Consider the following 18,009-nt stretch of genomic DNA (forward strand, 5'->3'; position numbering starts at 1 on the left):
AGAACTGGCAGCAGGACCCAGGTACTTTACACTCTGTGCAAATATAGTAACTTATATGAGTAAGGAGATGCTGCCCTTTCCTCTGCTGTCATCCATGCCATCACTACAGCATCAGGGGGTGATGGGGTGGGTGGATCACTTACCTGGTTCCATTCCGGGGCATCCACTGGGGGGGGGCAGGCGATCCATCCCTCCCCCTGGAATCCTCGCTGGCTGGCTTCGGCCGCTGCTGGATTTCCGGCCATGGCCAGTCTGCAGACGCAAATGGCGTCCGGTGTAGGGGACGCCATTTGCATCCCTGCTGTTGGTCATGATTGGCTACATAAATATTTACGTAGCCTATCACAGCCAATGGTAGGGACACAAATGGCATAGCAGATTCTGCCATTTGTGTCCCTGCTCTTTGCCATGATAGGCTACGTAAATATTTATGTAGCCAATCACGGCCAACGGCAGGGACGCAAATGGCGTCAGTTGCGCTGGACGCCATTTTGTTCCACAGCCTGGCAGCAGATGAAGACGGCGACCCAGACCAGCCGCTGCCAGGTAGGTTCTGTCCCAGGGGGGGATTTCGGGGGGTGGCGGGGGGGTTAGTCGGTTCTGCCATGGACTCCAGGGGTTAGGGCTGGCCTGGATTCTTTGGAATCCAGCCTCATGAGAGTCCGTTGCAGATTTCTCCACCATCCCTAGGGGGTGATAATGCAGCTACGCGTACAGAAGGGATTAGGTAACACAAGCACCAGTAAGGTTCCAGATGACCAAGTAAAACCTGTGAGATGGTCCTGATTCAGTCTGAACAAGCTGTTGCTCAGATACAGACTGATGTGCTCTCAGTGTTCATTCCTACTTACCTACTGGCTAGCACGACTGTCTGCCTCTTTTCCAGGTCAGCTGTTTGCCAGTAGAGTGTCAGCCCTAACTATTATCTGTGGTCTGTGGTTTGTTTTCTTCATGAAATGTTCATTTTAAAATATTACCTTGACAAATTACTTTATCACACAGTATTTGGGAAAAATTGGATACTACAGTTAGGATATTTTAATGCTGGTTCACCATTCCTGCTTAACACCAAAAATAGCATGTTTTAATAAGAAAAATAAACTCCTACTTTTCCCAGATGCAAAATTGCAATTGTTAACAATAAAATAGTTTCTAAAATGCTGGTAAAAACATGCATGCAATGCTTGCTGTTAAATAATGAAAGCTTCTCTTTTCCCCATTCTCAACTCCAGTAAAGATTTGTACTCTTAATAGATTTCCAGAAGCCAACAAGAATTTTTTCAAAAATACAAAAACAAAACCCTACATAATCGAATGATTTCCTTCCCTGTCATATGTATGCAATGAAGAAAATATGTTAAATACTAACTAAATAATAAGTATTGCAATGTCATTATGCATACTTTGCTAATTTATTCAGAATGGTTTCAGATACCCTTCAAAGCACCTGTGGCAGCATGGATCCAGGTCAACCATGTTACCACCAACACAAGATAGAAGGGAGAGACCATATAAATACAGTGCTCCTTTATCAAGTCAGCCTTTCTTTCCTGTCAGCTCCAGCTGACCAAGCATGTTTCCAGGTCAGCTGGAGTCTTTATAAAGGAATAGCTTGACACGGTATAGGATTCCTATTTTTGCATCTCATTCAGTGCTGCGATGTTGGCAGCAACTCAGGTCAGCTAGACCCAGACTGCCATGAGGGCCACACTGATGTCTGAAAGCATACCTGAAGCTGTTATAAGCTTGCTAGTTGTAATGGAGTTTCTAAACAGTTGGAGAATTGTGACTTTATTTCCAGTTTAGGACTAGGGGCTGTGTTTCTGTGGTGAGGGGAGTGATTTTAATGCAGGGCTGAATGCACTATTGGGATTCAAGAAATAATTAACATTTCCTTCCTGAATTATTTCAGTGCCACATTTTATATAATCAGATCATGCAGTTAGATGATCTGTGCCCAGGGAAATGCAATCAATCAAATGCAGGGTCTATATTAATTGTGAAGTTGTTAATTACTAGGATTATACACTCATTCCTGAGTCAGTTGCAATAGGGGGAAAGCTACAAATAGACACCTTTCCCCCACTCAGAAGTGGCAGAAAATGCTCTTCATGTTCCAATATGTACTTTAGTACGTATGTACTCCTTTAAACTGAGTCATCTCCAACACTGAGTTTGATGTTTCCTACATAGAATCATAGAATAGTAGGGTTGGAAGGGGCCTATAAGACCATCGAGTCCAGCCCCCTGCTCAATTCAGGAATCCAAGTCAGAGCATCCCTGACAGATGGCTGTCCAGCCTCATCTTGAATGCCTTCAGTGTGGAAGAACCCACTACCTCCCTAGGTCATTGGTTCCATTGTCGTATTGCTCTAACAGTCAGGACGTTTTTCCTGATGTTCAGCCAGAACCTGGCTTCCTGTAACTTGAGCCCATTATTCCGTGTCCTGCACTCTGGGATGATCGAGAAGAGATCCTGGCCTTCCTCTCTGGGACAACCTTTCAAGTACTTGAAGAGCGCTATCATATCTCCCTTCAGTCTTCTCTTCTCAAGGCTAAACATGCCCAGTTCTTTCAGTATGTCTTCATAGGGCTTTGTTTCCAGTCCCCTGATCATCTTCGTTGCCCTCCTCTGAACCCTCTCCAGCTTGTCTGCATCCTTCTTAAAGTGTGGTGCCCAGACCTGGACACAGTAATCCAGATGAGGCCTAACCAGTGCTGAGTAGAGGGGAACTAGTACTTCCCGGGATTTGGAAGCTACGCTTCTATGAATGCAGCCCAAAAGAGCATTGGCCTTTTTTGCAGCCACATCACATTGTTGGCTCATATTCAGCTTGTGATCGACAACAGTTCCAAGATCCTTCTCGCTTGTGGTGTTTTTGAGCCAAGTATCCCCCATCTTGTTACTGTGCATTTGGTTTCTTTTTCGTAGATGCAGAACTTGGCATTTATCCCTATTAAATGTCATTCTGTTGTTTTCTGCCCAGCGCTCCAGTCTATCAAGATCACTTTGAATTTTGTTTCTGTCTTCCAGGGTATTAGCTATCCCACACAATCTTGTGTCATCTGCAGATTTGATCAGCATTCCCTGCACCTCTTCCTCCAAGTCATTAATGAAAATGTTGAAGAGCACTGGGCCCAGGTCTGAGCCCTGCGGTACCCCACTATCAGTTCTCCCCAGTTTGAGAAGATCCCATTGATAAGCACTCTTTGAGTCCGATTCTGTAGCCAACTGTGGATCCACCGGATCGTTGTTTCATCTAGCCCACTTCGAGCTAGTTTGCTCATCAGGATAACATGGGGAACTTTTCGAAAGCTTTGCTGAAGTCGAGGTATATGATGTCCACAGCATTCCCACAGTCCACAAGGGAAGTTACTTGATCAAAAAATGGGATCAGATTAGTCTGGCAGGATTTGTTCTTGACAAATCCATGTTGGCTTCGAGTCATCACTGCATTATTTTCAAGGTGCTTACAGATGGATTGCTTTATCGTCTATATATTTTAAATTGTTTTATTGTGTGTTGTTTGGTTTTAATTTTTCTGAACCACCCAGAGAGCTTCGGCTATTGGGCGGTATAGAAATTAAATTAAATAAATAAATAAATAAATAAAAATCTGCTCCAGAATTTTCTGAGGGATTGGTGTCAGACTGACTGTAGTTCCTAGGTTCCTCGTTTTTACCCTTTTTAAGGATAGGGACAACATTAGCCCTCCTCCAGTTATCTGGCACTTCACCCGTCCTCCATGATTTCTCAAAGATAATAGACAGCAGTTCTGAGAGCTCTTCTGCCAGTTCGTTTATTGCTCTAGGATGCCGTTCATCTGGCCCTGGAGATTTGAACTCATTCAAAGTAATTGGGTGTTCTTTGACCATATGTGTATCGATCTCGAGCTGCAATCTTGTCCCTTCAGCCTGTACTTCGCCTTTGCCAGGGGGCTCATAGACCCTCTTTTGGGAGAAGACTGAGCCAAAGTAGGAATTGAGCACTTCTGCCTTTTCTTTGTCAACTGTTATCATTTTGCCATCCTTATGTAATAGGTGAACCACCATGTCTTTCCTCTGTCCTTTACTACTGAAGAAAGCTTTTTTGTTGCTTTTAGCATCCCTCGCTCACCTCAGCTCGTTCTGGGCTTTAGCCTTCCTGACACCATCCCTGCAATTCTGTGGCAACTGCCTGTACTCTTCCTTTGTAGCTTGGCCTTTGTTCCACTTCCTATATGTGTCCTTTTTTGTTTTCAGGTAATCTCTAAGCTTGCTGTGAAGCCACATGGATTGTGTCGGATTATAATATAAATGTGTCCTTATGTTGATGGAGAGCAGAATGCTGCAAACCCATACCAAAGATCTCTCTAATGGTTATCCAAGACCATATCATATTATAAACATACCAGAAGAAGTTAGGGGACTGCAGTGTTGCATCCCTTGCTTCTCCTGCAATGTCTTATGGTACAATTGAATAGTTCTGTTATCAGACCTTTATTGATTAAAGATAACTTAAGTGTTGTAGGACAGGGGTCCCCAACCTTTTTGGACCCATGGGTGTATTTGGGAATTTGAGATACTGCTGTGGGCACCACCACAAAAAGCCTAATCAGTGGATTGCCACTTTCTACCTGTCACATCTATGGATCTTCAGCTGTGTCTTATACAGCAAAAACGTTTGCTTGGTGTCTGTTGGACACAGCAACATCTCTTTAATAAGGGACTGTCTAATTCAGCTACTTGCTGGCAGTGCAATACAGCTAACACTTCTTTTAAATATACGTTTTGGCAATTTCCAGTAGTTGCTTCTTTTTGCAGTGAGGTTATTACACAGAAAATTTTTGCCCTGGAACAGTCTTTAATACTCACTAATGTACACACTCTTTTAAATTATTTACCTGCTTCATGGAAATGAACAAATGGTCAGCATTAATTAATGCTTTACACCCTTTTGACAGCTGAAAGACTATTATTACAACACTGGAAGGATAAATACTCTCCTATAATGCGGTGGACTGAAGATCTTACAACACCTTCAGTATTTGAAATGGTGGCATAGTGACGTCATCTTCAAATGGATACTTGCTTGGATATTAGGTCCATTTTTGTTGCATTCCATGTATAATTGCTAGAAAGTTGTATGCATTTCACACAAATCCATGTATGTATATTTAAAAATGGAAAAAAACCAAAAATATATTTTTAGGCGCCCACAGGCACCATGTTGGGAACCCATTTGCGGTGCTCACAGATGCAATGGCGCCTGCGGGTGCTGCATTAAGAATCCCTGTTATAGGATAACAATACTTGATCTCAAAATACCTCAGAAAAATGTGTATCCAAATTAAAGCAGAGTGTTTTCACTTTGGGTGTCAGAACTAACCCTATTGTATCATGATTTTTCTGTTGCTTGAGGCATAATATTTTTCTTAATACTGATGATCATGATTCAGTATTATAGTCTTATGGTCTTATAGGCCCCTTCCAACCCTACTGTTCTTTGATTGATTCTATGATTTACATACATGATGTGTATTATGTGTGGCTTGATTGAGCTAAAAAGAGTAAGAACATTGTATTGACTTTCTTTGTAGTGAAGAATGGCGGGTTCTTGCATACAAACCAAAGTCTCCTACCATATCTTACCTGTCTGCCAGAGTTGGAATTTCAATAGTTGTGTGCATCTGTTAAGAGTGACCTCAGTGTACTCAAAGGAAGGAGAAAATAGGCCATTTTGAAATACTTGCTCTCTTCTAGTATCCTGCTCCCTCAAATATTACCTGTGAAGCTGTTCTTAGGCCAGAGTTGCTCAGTAAACCTGCATCCTCTGTGAAGTAGGGCTTGTCTGAGGTTATGCATGAAAAACATGCATTCTACTTCAAAAGTATAGTTTCTCCTTCCATTTTATCACTGAGCTGAGAAGACAAATTTATCATCATCCATCCTTATTTCTGCTAATACTGAACTTGATGACTCAGCAGGATAGTCAGTGAAAAGACCGTCCACAGACAAGGTAGGATAGGGTTTCTGCATACATGGGGATTCTGCAGTTATTCAGAAAAATAGTGTGTACATTTAAAACAGAAAAAGAAATCCAAACATGTCCAGATGAGGACTGAGGAGGCTCATTGTCCTCCAGGAGCCACAGAATATTGAGGGCAGTTGAGCTTCGACCGGGGGTGGGGGGATAGGCCTGCTTGAGCCCTAACGATTTATATTTATTTCCAATTCCAGTCCAGGATGCCAAACACTTCTTATGCCTCTCACCCTCTCCTCTGAGGACTTTCAGCTGCAAAGGGGACAGACCACCTAGCGGCTTAACGTCTTCTGGAATGGGAATGAAATCTGGGTCAGGGGATGAGCCACACATCGCCTGACTCCAGTTCCACCCCCACTCAAAAAACTCCCATATAGAGTGTGGGAAAGAAGAGGAAAAACTACTCCCCTCCCTCACACTGTACCCTAGGTTCTGGGCTAGATGAGCAGCTTCCTGGTCATCTAACCCCAGACCTCAGGAGTAAGTGCTGCCAGTGCTACTACTAGACCAGCCCCAGTCACATGTTATAAAGAATGACAGATAGACTTGTATATCCTAACTGAGCTGCTAGCGACTGACAGGATAATCAAAGGGATTAGAATCACAGAATAGTAGGGTTGGAAGGGGCCTATAAAGCCATCGAGTCCAACCCCCTGCTCAGTGCAGGAATTCAAGTCACAGCATCCCTGACAGATGGCTGTTCAGCCTCATCTTGAATGCCTCCAGTGTGGGAGAGCCCACTGCCTCCCTTGGTAATTGGTTCCATTGTCGTATTGCTCTAACAGTCAGGAAGTTTTTCCTGATGTTCAGCCGGAATCTTACTTCCTGTAACTTGAGCCCATTATTCCATGTCCTGCACTCTGGGATGATCGAGAAGAGATCCTGGCCTTCTTCTCTGTGACAACCTTTCAAGAACTTGAAGAGTGCTATCATATCTCACTTCAGTCTTCTCTTCTCAAGGCTAAACATGCCCAGTTCTTTCAGTCTCTCTTCATAGGGCTTTGTTTCCAGTCCCCTGATCATCTTCGTTGCCCTCCTCTGAACCCTCTCCAGTTTGTCTGCATCCTTCTTAAAGTGTGGTGCCCAGAACTGGACACAGTAGTCCAGATGAGGCCTAACCAGTGCTGGTTAGGCCTAACCAGCCTAACCAGTGCTAACCATTGCATCGTCTGGATGATAGAGGTCATTTCAGATGTTGGTACAGTGCCCTTCCAGGTCCATAGGACCCTGACCCCACCCCCCAAAGTACAAAAATTGTTTTGAAGATAAAGGAGCTTTGCAGGCAAAAGAGTCCAGACTTCCTTTGGAACCATTGGTGGAACTGCTTTGAAATGTTGCACAGTGCTCTCTAGGGAAAGAAGTACAGAATACCTAGGAAAGGAGGAGGTAAGGGTGTGTGGAAGCAGTGTTTTTTGCAGCTCCTCAACTCTGCTGTAAATCCTGCTAATTTAAGATGCAGATTTTGCTTGGAATCCAGCAGGATTAAAATTTTATTCCTGAGCTGTTAATCTAGACCCTATTAACAAGCACTTCTGTACCATCAATTAGGAACAAAAAGAAGGAAACTCTGCCCCTACCAGCAGCTGGGGGACTAATGGTGGCTGGCTACTTGCCCTGCTTCTCTTCCAGGACGAATTCCATCATAACTGCCAGCTACTCTGTGGATTTCTGCCAAAGGGTGCCGGCTATTTTGGGTCTGTTTGTGGAATGTTGAAGGAACTATCCATTATTTCTTTCCATCTTTCAACTGTGAATTTAGAAATAGTTGTGCAAGCTGACCCAAGCCTTAGGGATATGATGGAAACTTAACTAAATAAGTACGTGTAAATTGGTGCAGGATTGTATTCTTAGCTATCAGAACTGTGAACAGCTGGTTATGTTTTGCAAGAGAGATTCCAGAGTTTCCTTGTATTTCTGTAATTACCAAAGCAGTGGTTTTATGCCACTGCACCACCATATTTTTGTAGCAGTTACTGCCTTTTTCTAAAGGGAACATTGCCTGCTATATAAAATAAACTAGTGTGTACGTGAAAGCTGTGCATTAATAATTTCTCGAAAATGAGTTGCCATTTAAATAATATAGCCATAATTTTATCTGATCCATTTTATTATAAAAATCTGAAGTTATTTCAGCTGAAATACCTTGAAGCTTCATAATTTGGCTTAGAAACTTAACTAAACCTATTATTATTTGAACAAATGGATTTTTAAAAAGCAAAAAGCATCATTTATGCAAGAGTAATTATTAGAGAAATTTTTAAGAAACTGCCTTCCTTTCTTTTCTTTTTTTAAAGAATCAAATCTCATTAGCATTTCGTTGTGCTAACTTTGAGGAAGGCACAGTAATTTTTTTTTTATGGAAAAAGGTGATCATGAACATACTTGCCTTGTTACTATTTAAATTATGCAGATTCTTGATGCTGTGAAAATTTGTGCTTGATGACGCCAAGGCAGCTGCACGTTGTTAGCATTGTAGGCTGTCAGATGATCATGTGGGATTCTTGCAGCATGCAACATTCAAGAGGATTGAAAAAGGGCTTTTGATGCAAGGCATAGCTTCTGAATATATTTGTGCCTTTTAGTTACTTATTACAGCAAACCAAGCTAACTTTAAATTTTAAAATGCTGCCTCATTTTTCTCCTGGTTGGTTTCATTTTGGCTTCACTAGAAGATGCATCTGGTACATCCACGATTGAGGAGTTTATTAATGCTACTGTCGTTCAGTTCACTTTCTTTTCTTTTAGACTCCTAGCTAGCACACAGATGACATGATCACATATTTGTTCAGCCACCACCATGCATGGTTTCTTCCTCTGCTTTCTCTGCATTATTCCCTCTGTTAAGTTGCACTGTCATGTTCTCCTTTGCCATTAAGCCTTGTCTTTGTCTCTTTCCTTCTTCTGTTTGCTGTTATATTTTTCCCATGTTTGGTTGCTGCAATATTATTTGATTAACTGGCTGTGATGATGATGAACCTGCACACTGGAGGAGCAGCTACTACAGTGGTGATGAAGGGATGTAATAATGGTCGCTATCCTCGGAATTCTCTCTACAGTGACTGCATTATAGAAGAAAAGGCAGTGGTCCTGCAGAAAAAAGACAATGAAGGATTTGGGTTTGTGCTCAGAGGGGCCAAAGGTATGTGGATTTTCTGTGTCTATGCAGTTGGGTGACTGCCTATGTGAAAGATGGCATGCATTTCTGAAAATAAACAGGCATTATTCCATATGCATTTGGTTGCTAGACAACAGTGTTCTCTCTGTGCAGTAGTACTGACATGGATTTTACTGGTTTCTGATTGAGCAGTTTGGAAGGGTGTGTGTATATTTATATATATATATTGTATTTAAATATATATATACAATAGATTTGCAGAAAAATGTTGAGAGGGGAAGTTGCCTAGATATTTCCTATGTCTTACTGTGTAGTTTATCCAAACTGTATCATCCTTGCTGAAACAAATGACAAAATAGATTCAATTAAAGCATTAATCTATTAAAATTATTTGCCAAGTGAAGAGGCATATTGACATTTTGTTTGAAATAGGTTTGTAGTTTGTTCAGGGTAAAACTACTGCAGTTTTAGTATGAAAATCAGATTGTTGTTATATCTTCAGGAACTGCATGTATGTTGAATGGCCTTTTAGTCTATGTGTTCTGTTTTGAGTGCTGCGTGGCTTCATGTGTTGTAATGTGCTAATCTTTTTCTTAATGCCAAATCTACTCAGTATATTTTTGTTAAAAAAAAAATGAGAGGTATCTTTTTAATGTTCTTCACTGTATTCATTTTGGGTTTCATTTTTTTAAAGTGATGGTATGTCCCAATGCCTGCAACTAACACCCCTCAGTTGCTGGATGGGCTCTCCCTTACACTGACTGGCTTCAAGGAAAGGCTAGCCCATATGTCCTTTATGGAGGATCCTCCACACCCTTCCTCTGGGAATACCATTTTTATAATTCCTTGCTGGAATGGCGAATACCTATTGGGCTTTCCTAGCTATGTAATAGTTTTGATTAACCCTCCTGGCTAAATGCATGTTTTGATGGGGTCTTCTGGAAACCCAGTGACTTCATCACTGTGTCAATCAGCTGGTGCTGAGCTATCTATGCAGCAAACAGAGGTCCCCCGCTATATGTGTTAATTTCACATGGACTGAGCTGTTCAGGTGGAATATTCAAGTGCCCTTTTAAACATATGCTTATGTCAAACTTCATGTATCACATATTACACATGTGGCTTGATATGTATCAAACCATACATCTGTAAAGCATATCACAGTATATATTTGTAATGTATAGACATGGCAGATCATACAATATATAAATATGTACCTGATGCACAAACAAATACAGCATTATGCATTGAAATTTAATGGCTTAATACCATTTTTGGTGGTAGCTGCTAGAGAGGCTTGAAAATTTTCAAATGCCTTATTTCTCCATGCACCTATCTAAAAATTAAAGTTACTGTTTTCAAATTCCATTCCTGTTTCATCAAATTGGTTGCATTTTTTGTTATATACCAGTTAAAGGCTGAGTTTCATTCATTTGCTGACCAAATCCAAGTGATCATACATATGCAAGAAAAAGATGGAGATCTATAGGGCAGGGGAGTGTCTTGCTTAGTTAATTTCTATCCTTGCATAAATCAGTTCATGAAATGATTAAATTTTATATTTTAAAGGTTTATTTTCCTATATTAAAAATATGTAATTTATTATTCCCAAAGCTGATACACCTATTGAAGAATTCACCCCAACTCCAGCCTTTCCTGCTTTGCAGTACCTGGAATCAGTGGATGAAGGCGGGGTAGCATGGCAAGCTGGCTTGAGGACAGGAGACTTTTTGATTGAGGTAGGAGAATTTGGAGTGTGGTTAGTGTTCCCTTTCATGGAAAATACTATCTAATCAGTTTGCAAAACTTTCTCTGACGAACTAGTCATTTTAACTACTGGTGGAGAGGCTGATTCAGCAGTTTGGTACAACTCCTATTTACATATTCTTTTGAGATTCCATTATTCTAAACTCTTTTTTTTTGCCAAATTGACAAGATTGTATGAATATAGATTGTGTTCTTCTAGGCAGTACGTTATTACATGTGAGAAACAACCATGAGAAAGGTGGTTAGATTAATTCTGGCTTTTGTAGTTTTGGCTAAATATAATTTTAAAGATAATTGAATGAATGTTTAGCACTGCATAATTACATTAAAAAGTTGTGTTTTAATTACTAGCCTGATCCATCATGTATGTAGCAGCAGGTGGTGGTGTGGTGATATCCACCTTTCATAGAGATAGTAATTCTATCTCTATGGTGACAGGGATTCTATTATTTCCTTGCCCCAGCAGCATAGGTTGGTTTTATATATTCATTTTAATGGATAATAACCTAGATTGTTGGTTGGTTGTAGTCACTTAACAGTTAAAAGTGCATCAAGCGATTAGGTATCAGAGAGTAAAATATGAGTGACAAAATATGTAAATGCAGATCCTAAAAGGGGAGAGCAAGGGGAGGGGGAGTCTGAATTGAAGTGCATTAGTTTGTTTCCTTGATAGCCTTGATTTCACATTTTGACTTAAGGAAGATACTGGAGATTGATTTAATGTTCCTACTAGTGAAGATTCTTATATGAAACTATGATTTGGATGGCCCTTTCATCAGTTTCAAGAGATGATCACACATCAATGCATTATTGCTGTTATTACTGTATTTGGTTTGTAGCATATATCTGAACAAATACAGATAATTTTGTTATTTTGGTATTTACCTTGTTCATCAAACAAGGAATGGTGGTGATACACCCTACTGCATGAACAATTATTTACTCATATAATTCACAGAGTTTTATTTGTTGAACTTAAGGCTGGGAGACAAAAGTTATTTTGGTACATATGGCATAAAAATTTAGAGTCCTTTTTTCTCAAGTTGTGTGCTTATTTGTGCATTATCTGTGACAGCTGGATTAGGAGATCTGGTCATCTTCCCCCATTCTGTCAGTGAACGAGCAGACTTCCTAGACAGAATTAGTGAACTTTCTTGTTTCTTTATATTTCATGTTAACCTTGTGCATTTACATCAGCATTTGGCTATAGGGTCAAGTGTTTTCTTGGTTGCATAGTTGTCAGCAGGTATATATTAGGAATAGTATAATGCAAAACAAAACATATGAGAAGTTTGCTTTATGAATATAATGCCTTTCTGCATAATTGTGTTATATGTTTTGTTGAGTAGTGACTTGTATATGACCGATAATTTGATAAAGTACTTCCTTGAGAGTTTATTGCATGGTTTTCAAAGCTTTAAGATTAAACTTTAGGATAACTTCTAAGTCACAAGCCTTTGATCTTGCTGCCAGCCAATACATGGTTATTATTGGGCATATAACAAGTAATTCACTATCACTATTGTCATGATCTAAAGAGCTACATTTGGCACACCCTAAGGATTATCATGGCCACTTGGATGTTCACACTTTTTTTTCTTTGAGTAACAGACATGCAAACTGCTTTTGAATGCCCTCACAATTTCAAAATGAGGTTGCTTTGTGGAATGGATGGATTACTATTCAAGAAACACAAGCCCAAAGCGCCCCCCCCATCTATGGAAGTAGTTGCTTTTTTGGCTGCCGGCCAACGCTATAAACTGTAAGTGTGTGTCAGCACTGCAGTGTTGCTTCTCCAGTGTTGCTAGAAGATTCATAGGAACAAATATTTAGAGCTAGGGTGCCAAGAAATGATAGAATGGCAAATTAGGAATTAACAGGACTTAGGAAAGCATAGGGGATTTTGAACAGGTCAAACAGAGGTCTTTTGATATAAACAAGTAATATATTATTTAGGGAGCAATCTTATGGCCGCTAGACAGTGGTTAGACGGCTATAGGATATCCTGTTTTCTGGGAACTAAGCTCCCCCCACATCCACGCTGCCTCGGAGGCAGCATGGAACAGCTCCACCCTCTGCGCTCGCAAGAGGAGCGCGGAGCAGCCGAAAAGGGGCGTGTCTGGTGGCATTCCGGGGCAGGGAGGGCGGAAATGCCAGTACGACACATCCTACGGGTCGTACAGCAGCCTCCTCCCCTGCTCGACCCTCCCATGGCTAGACAGCTTCAGTCAGCTGTCTAGCCGAAAATGTAGGGCAGGAGCAGCGCAGAGGGAACGATTCCCTCCGTGCTTCTCCTGTCCTGCTTTAGATAGACGGTCACCTCTGAGTTTGGAGGCGGCCGCCTATCTGGATAGGATTGCACCCTTAGTTATGCCAAAGGTGTATGCACACAAACCAGGGTGGATTGATCTAAATCGCCAAGAACAAAGATCAGCTGCAATTTAAAACAAGGTTCCAATTTTTAAATTCCTTTATTTCCTGAACAAGCATGTGTACTTACTGGTGGCTATCTTTAATAAGAAAAGAGGATATGTATCTGACTGTCTGTTAGCACCATAGCTCCTTGAACATCACACTTAGTCATCTGAAACTTTTATACTAAGGGTTAGGAAAGTGTGTACTTTGGGGTTATTTTTTAAAATGTATTAATTTATTTTAATTAATTTAAATGTATTTGAAGCCTACAGTGCCATCTTCAGTCATTAGGTGGCAGATTTCACTAACCAGCCCATGAAGCCAGGGGGGAATAGTCCAAGGGACAGAGTTGTATGGCCTGCTTCCACCTGCTGCCTCCCTTCCGCCTGCTGCAGAGTAGCCCCTCCCCACCAGGGAATGGGGGGGACCAGCCCCTCCCTCAGGGGGTATGAGGTGTACCTTGGCAGTCCATGCCTAGGGGTACCAGTGGGTGTGGCCTCACTCAGACAGGGTGTGCAGAATGTGTCCAACTCTGACAGCTGCATAATGTTGCTTGAAAGCTCCACTGTATCAAACTAAGGGCTATTCCAAGTGGTGCAAAGATGGGTACGTTCGCTAGTAACAAATAAAACATATATTTTTTGCAATTAAATATACATTTAAATAATCTAGGAACATAATCCAAAGCCTTTGGTCTTGTAGCCCCACATGCCTTTTGTACTGTGGAATTACATATTTTAGAAACAAGATACAGACCTTTTTAATTCTCTTTGTACACATTTATTTATTTATTACATTTATGTACCGCTCAATAGCCAAAGCTCTCTTTGGCTCACATACAAGGATAGCAAGCAAAAATGCTTACTTGAACGTTAAGGCTGCAGTCCTATGTGCACTCATCTGGAAGCAAGTCCTGTTGAAAAAAGTGGGATTTACTTCCATGTAAATTTGTATAGGAGTAGCCTATAAGTATCCAGAACTTTCTGGAAGAAAGAGCTGGTATTCACTGAACAGAATAGTGTTTCTCCATGAGATGGAAAGTAAATGTCCATTCTGTTTGGTTGGTGGAGTCATAAATATTCATAATTTTAGAACTGAACAGACTGTAATGTTCAAGTAGTTGGAGGGCATAAACATAGAATACAAGATCACTCAGATGCGCTCAGAGGATGATCCTCAGGGTCATATTTCTTGGATACCAATGTCTGTAATGACATGCTAATTTCTGGGTCTAGTGTAAAGCCCACAATAATAAATAATATATGACTTCGTTAAATTTTAAAAGTCAGATTTTTTTGGCATAGAAAAGCAACCTTTAACTCAATATTTGTGTTGATGGTTCTTGACTCAGTTTTAAGTTATTTTGTATCAACGTTAAGATATTCATATTTTTGTTTTGCATAAAGTTCAGATTTTCTTTTAAACTAGATTATTTTAAAAAGATAGCTTACTATAACTGATAAAATAAACTGGTTGTTGTTGTTGTTGTTGTTGTTGTTTTAAAGCAGCCTTGCCCAGCCTGATGCCTTCTAAAAGTTTCGGGCAATCATCGTATTTATTTATTTATTCATTCATTCATTCATTCATTCATTTCATTTCTATACCGCCCAATAGCCGAAGCTCTCTGGGCGGTTCACAAAAATTAAAACCAAACGGCACACAATAAAACAATTTAAAAAATATAGAACATTAAAACCACAATATAACAATACAACCACAATAAAGCAGCAGTGCAGGAATTTAAAATACAGATTTAAAACAGCAAAGCTAAAAGTCTAGAAAGCTAAAATGCTAAATTGCCTGGGAAAATAAAAGGTCTTCACCTGGCGCCAAAAGGAATACGATGTAGGTGCCAGGCGAACCTCACTAGGGAGCTCATTCCAGAGCCGGGGTGCCACAGCAGAAAAAGCCCTCCTCCTAGTAGCCACCTGCCTAGGGTTGGCGGAGAATTTCTCCCCGAAACTTCGGGGGGCCGAGCGCCAACGTGTTCGGCCCCCCGAACAAGTTTCGGGGAGAAATCCTCAACCCCCCCGCCCCCCCCCCCGGGACGGGACTTACCTTAACCGAATGTCCCTCCCGGTGGTTGGTCCGGCCGGCGGTTCGGCGGGTGTTCGAGCGAGGTGGGAGCGGCAGCCGGTCTTTCGACCGGCTGCCACCGCCGCCATTGCAATGAAAGGGGAAAAAAAAAACGCCCCCTCATAGGCTACGTGACGATTCACGTAGCCTATCACGGCTAGATTTGCAAAGTCAGCCGTGATAGGCTACGTGAATCGTCACGTAGCCTATCACGGGTGACTTAAAAAAAAAAAAAAGTGTGTACGGATAATGGCGGCCCCCATAGGGAGCCGCCATTCCCGTTCCTTATTTGGTCGCTGTAGTCTACGTAAAGATTTACGTAGACTACGGCGAAAATAAGGGCAACGCTATTTGCGTTGCCCTTATTTTCGCCGTAGTCTACGTAAACATTTACGTAGACTACAGCGACTAAATAAGGAACGCGAATGGCGGCTCCCTATGGGGGCCGCCATTCGCGTACGCGCTTTTTTTTTTTTTAAGTCACCTGTGATAGGCTACGTGACGATTCACGTAGCCTATCACGGCTGACTTTGCAGATCTAGCCGTGATAGGCTACGTGAATCGTCACGTAGCCTATCAGGGGGCTTTTTTTTTTTTTTTAACTTTCGCGTTCACGGCCGGGCGAGGCGGGAAGCCTCCTCCCCGGCCTGAATTTCGGCCGGGCCGAGGCGGGAAGCCTCCCCCCCGGCCTGAATTTCGGCCGGGCCAAGGCGGGAAGCCTCTCCCCCCGGACGGAACTTCGCGGGGGGACCAGCGAAGCGCCTCCCCCCCACTGCGAACGTCCTTCGAGGAAAGGTAAGTGACTTTCGTCCACCCCTACACCCGCCTCACTTCCTTTGGCAGGGGCTCGTGGAGAAGGGCCGCTGAGGATGATCTTAAGGTCTGGGCAGGCACATATGGGAGGAGGCAATCCTTCAGATAACCTGGCCCCAAGCCGTTAAGGGCTTTGAATGTTAATACCAGCACTTTGAATCGGGGCCGGAAATGGACTGGCAGCCAGCGCAGCTGAAAAAGTACTGGCGTAATATGAGCTCGCTGGCCAGTCCCTGTTAACAATCTTGCTGCCTTATTTTGGACCAGCTGAAGTTTCCAGACCGTTTTCAAAGGCAGCCCCACGTATAACACATTGCAGTAATCCAGACGAGAAGTTATCAGAGCATGGATAACTATAGCTAGGCTATCTCTGTCCAGATAAGGGCATAGTTGGTATACCAGCCGAAGCTGATAAAAAGTCCTCCGTGCCACTGAGTTCACCTGTGCCTCAAGTGACAGTTCTAGATCCAAGAGCACCCCCAAACTACAAATGTGATCCTTTAGGGGGAGTGCAACCCCCTCCAGAACAGGTTGAATATCACCTAGCTGGGCAGACGAACCACCCACTAACAATACCTCCGTCTTGTCTGGATTGAGTTTCAGTTTATTGGCCCTCATCCAGTCCATTACCGTGCCCAGGCACTGATTCAGAACAGCCACTGCCTCACCTGGGTTTTATGAAAAAGGGAGGTAGAGCTGGGTATCATCTGCATATTGATGGCACCTCAGCCCACACCTCCGGATAGCCTCCCCCAGTGGTTTCATGTAGATGTTAAACAGCGTAGGGGATAAAATAGAGCCCTGTGGGACCCCATGGCACAATTGCCATGGCACAGAGCAATAACCCCCAGCACCACCTTCTGGAGTCAGCCATCCAAGTAGGAGTGGAACCACTGCAGTGCAGTGCCTCCAGCTCCCAACCCAGACAACCTATCCAGAAGGATACCATGGTTGATGGTATCGAAAGCTGCTGAGAGGTCCAGGAGAATCAACAGGGTCGCACTCCCCCTGACCCTCTCCTGGCAGACGTCATCCCACAGGGTGACCAAGGTGGTTTCTGTTCCAAAACCAGGCCTGAAGCCCAATTGAAATGGATATAGATAATCCGTTTCATTCAACTGTGCCTGGAGCTGTCCTAAAACCACCCACTCAAGCGCCTTGCCCAGGAAGGGGATGTTGGCCACTGGCCTATAATTGTTAACATCCTCTGGGTCCAGGCTGGGCTTTTTCAGGAGTGGTCTAATTACCGCCTCTTTTAAAGCAGCAGACACCACTCCCTCTCTCAAGGAGGAATTTACAACCTCCTGGACCCAGCCGGACATCCCCTCCTTGTTTGATTTAATAAGCCATGAAGGGCAAGGGTCAAGCACACAAGTGGTCGATCGGACTTGGCCAAGCACCTTGTCTGCATCCTCAGGCCTCAGCAACTGAAACTCATCCAAGAAAACTGGACCAGATGGTGCTCTGAACGCCTCTACCAATGGAACTGCATTAACCGTGGTGTCCAATTCAGTACGAATCTGAGCGACTTTATCTTCAAAGTGCCTTGCAAACTCATCACAGCGTGCCACCGAGGGTTCAACCGTCTCTCTCCCTGGCCCAGAATGTAACAGGCCACAAACCACTCAGAAAATCTCCGCTGGACGACACTGAGAAGATGCAATGTTGGTGGAAAAGAACTGTCTCTTTGCCATCCTCACCGCCACAGAGTAGGCTTGATAGTGAGCTCTTACCTGTGTTCGGTTAGACTCGGCATGAGTTTTCCTCCACCTGCGTTCTAGCCATCTCCCCTCTTGCTTCA

At 42.6% G+C, this 18,009-nt stretch overlaps 1 protein-coding gene across 1 annotated transcript in view; it reads left to right on the forward strand.

The window, feature by feature from the left end:
- Positions 1–18,009, forward strand: part of SHANK2 (SH3 and multiple ankyrin repeat domains 2) — a 556,941-nt gene that overhangs the window by 302,052 nt on the left and 236,880 nt on the right. The window contains exons 15-16 of the mRNA XM_084851942.1: positions 9,079–9,161; positions 10,752–10,876. Coding sequence (XP_084708068.1) covers positions 9,079–9,161; positions 10,752–10,876 — 208 coding nt within the window. The remainder of the gene's footprint in view (positions 1–9,078; positions 9,162–10,751; positions 10,877–18,009) is intronic.

Source organism: Heloderma suspectum, chromosome 1, assembly GCF_057233095.1.
Source record: "Heloderma suspectum isolate Gila_16-S chromosome 1, 16-S_ref, whole genome shotgun sequence".
Lineage (NCBI taxonomy): Eukaryota > Metazoa > Chordata > Lepidosauria > Squamata > Helodermatidae > Heloderma > Heloderma suspectum.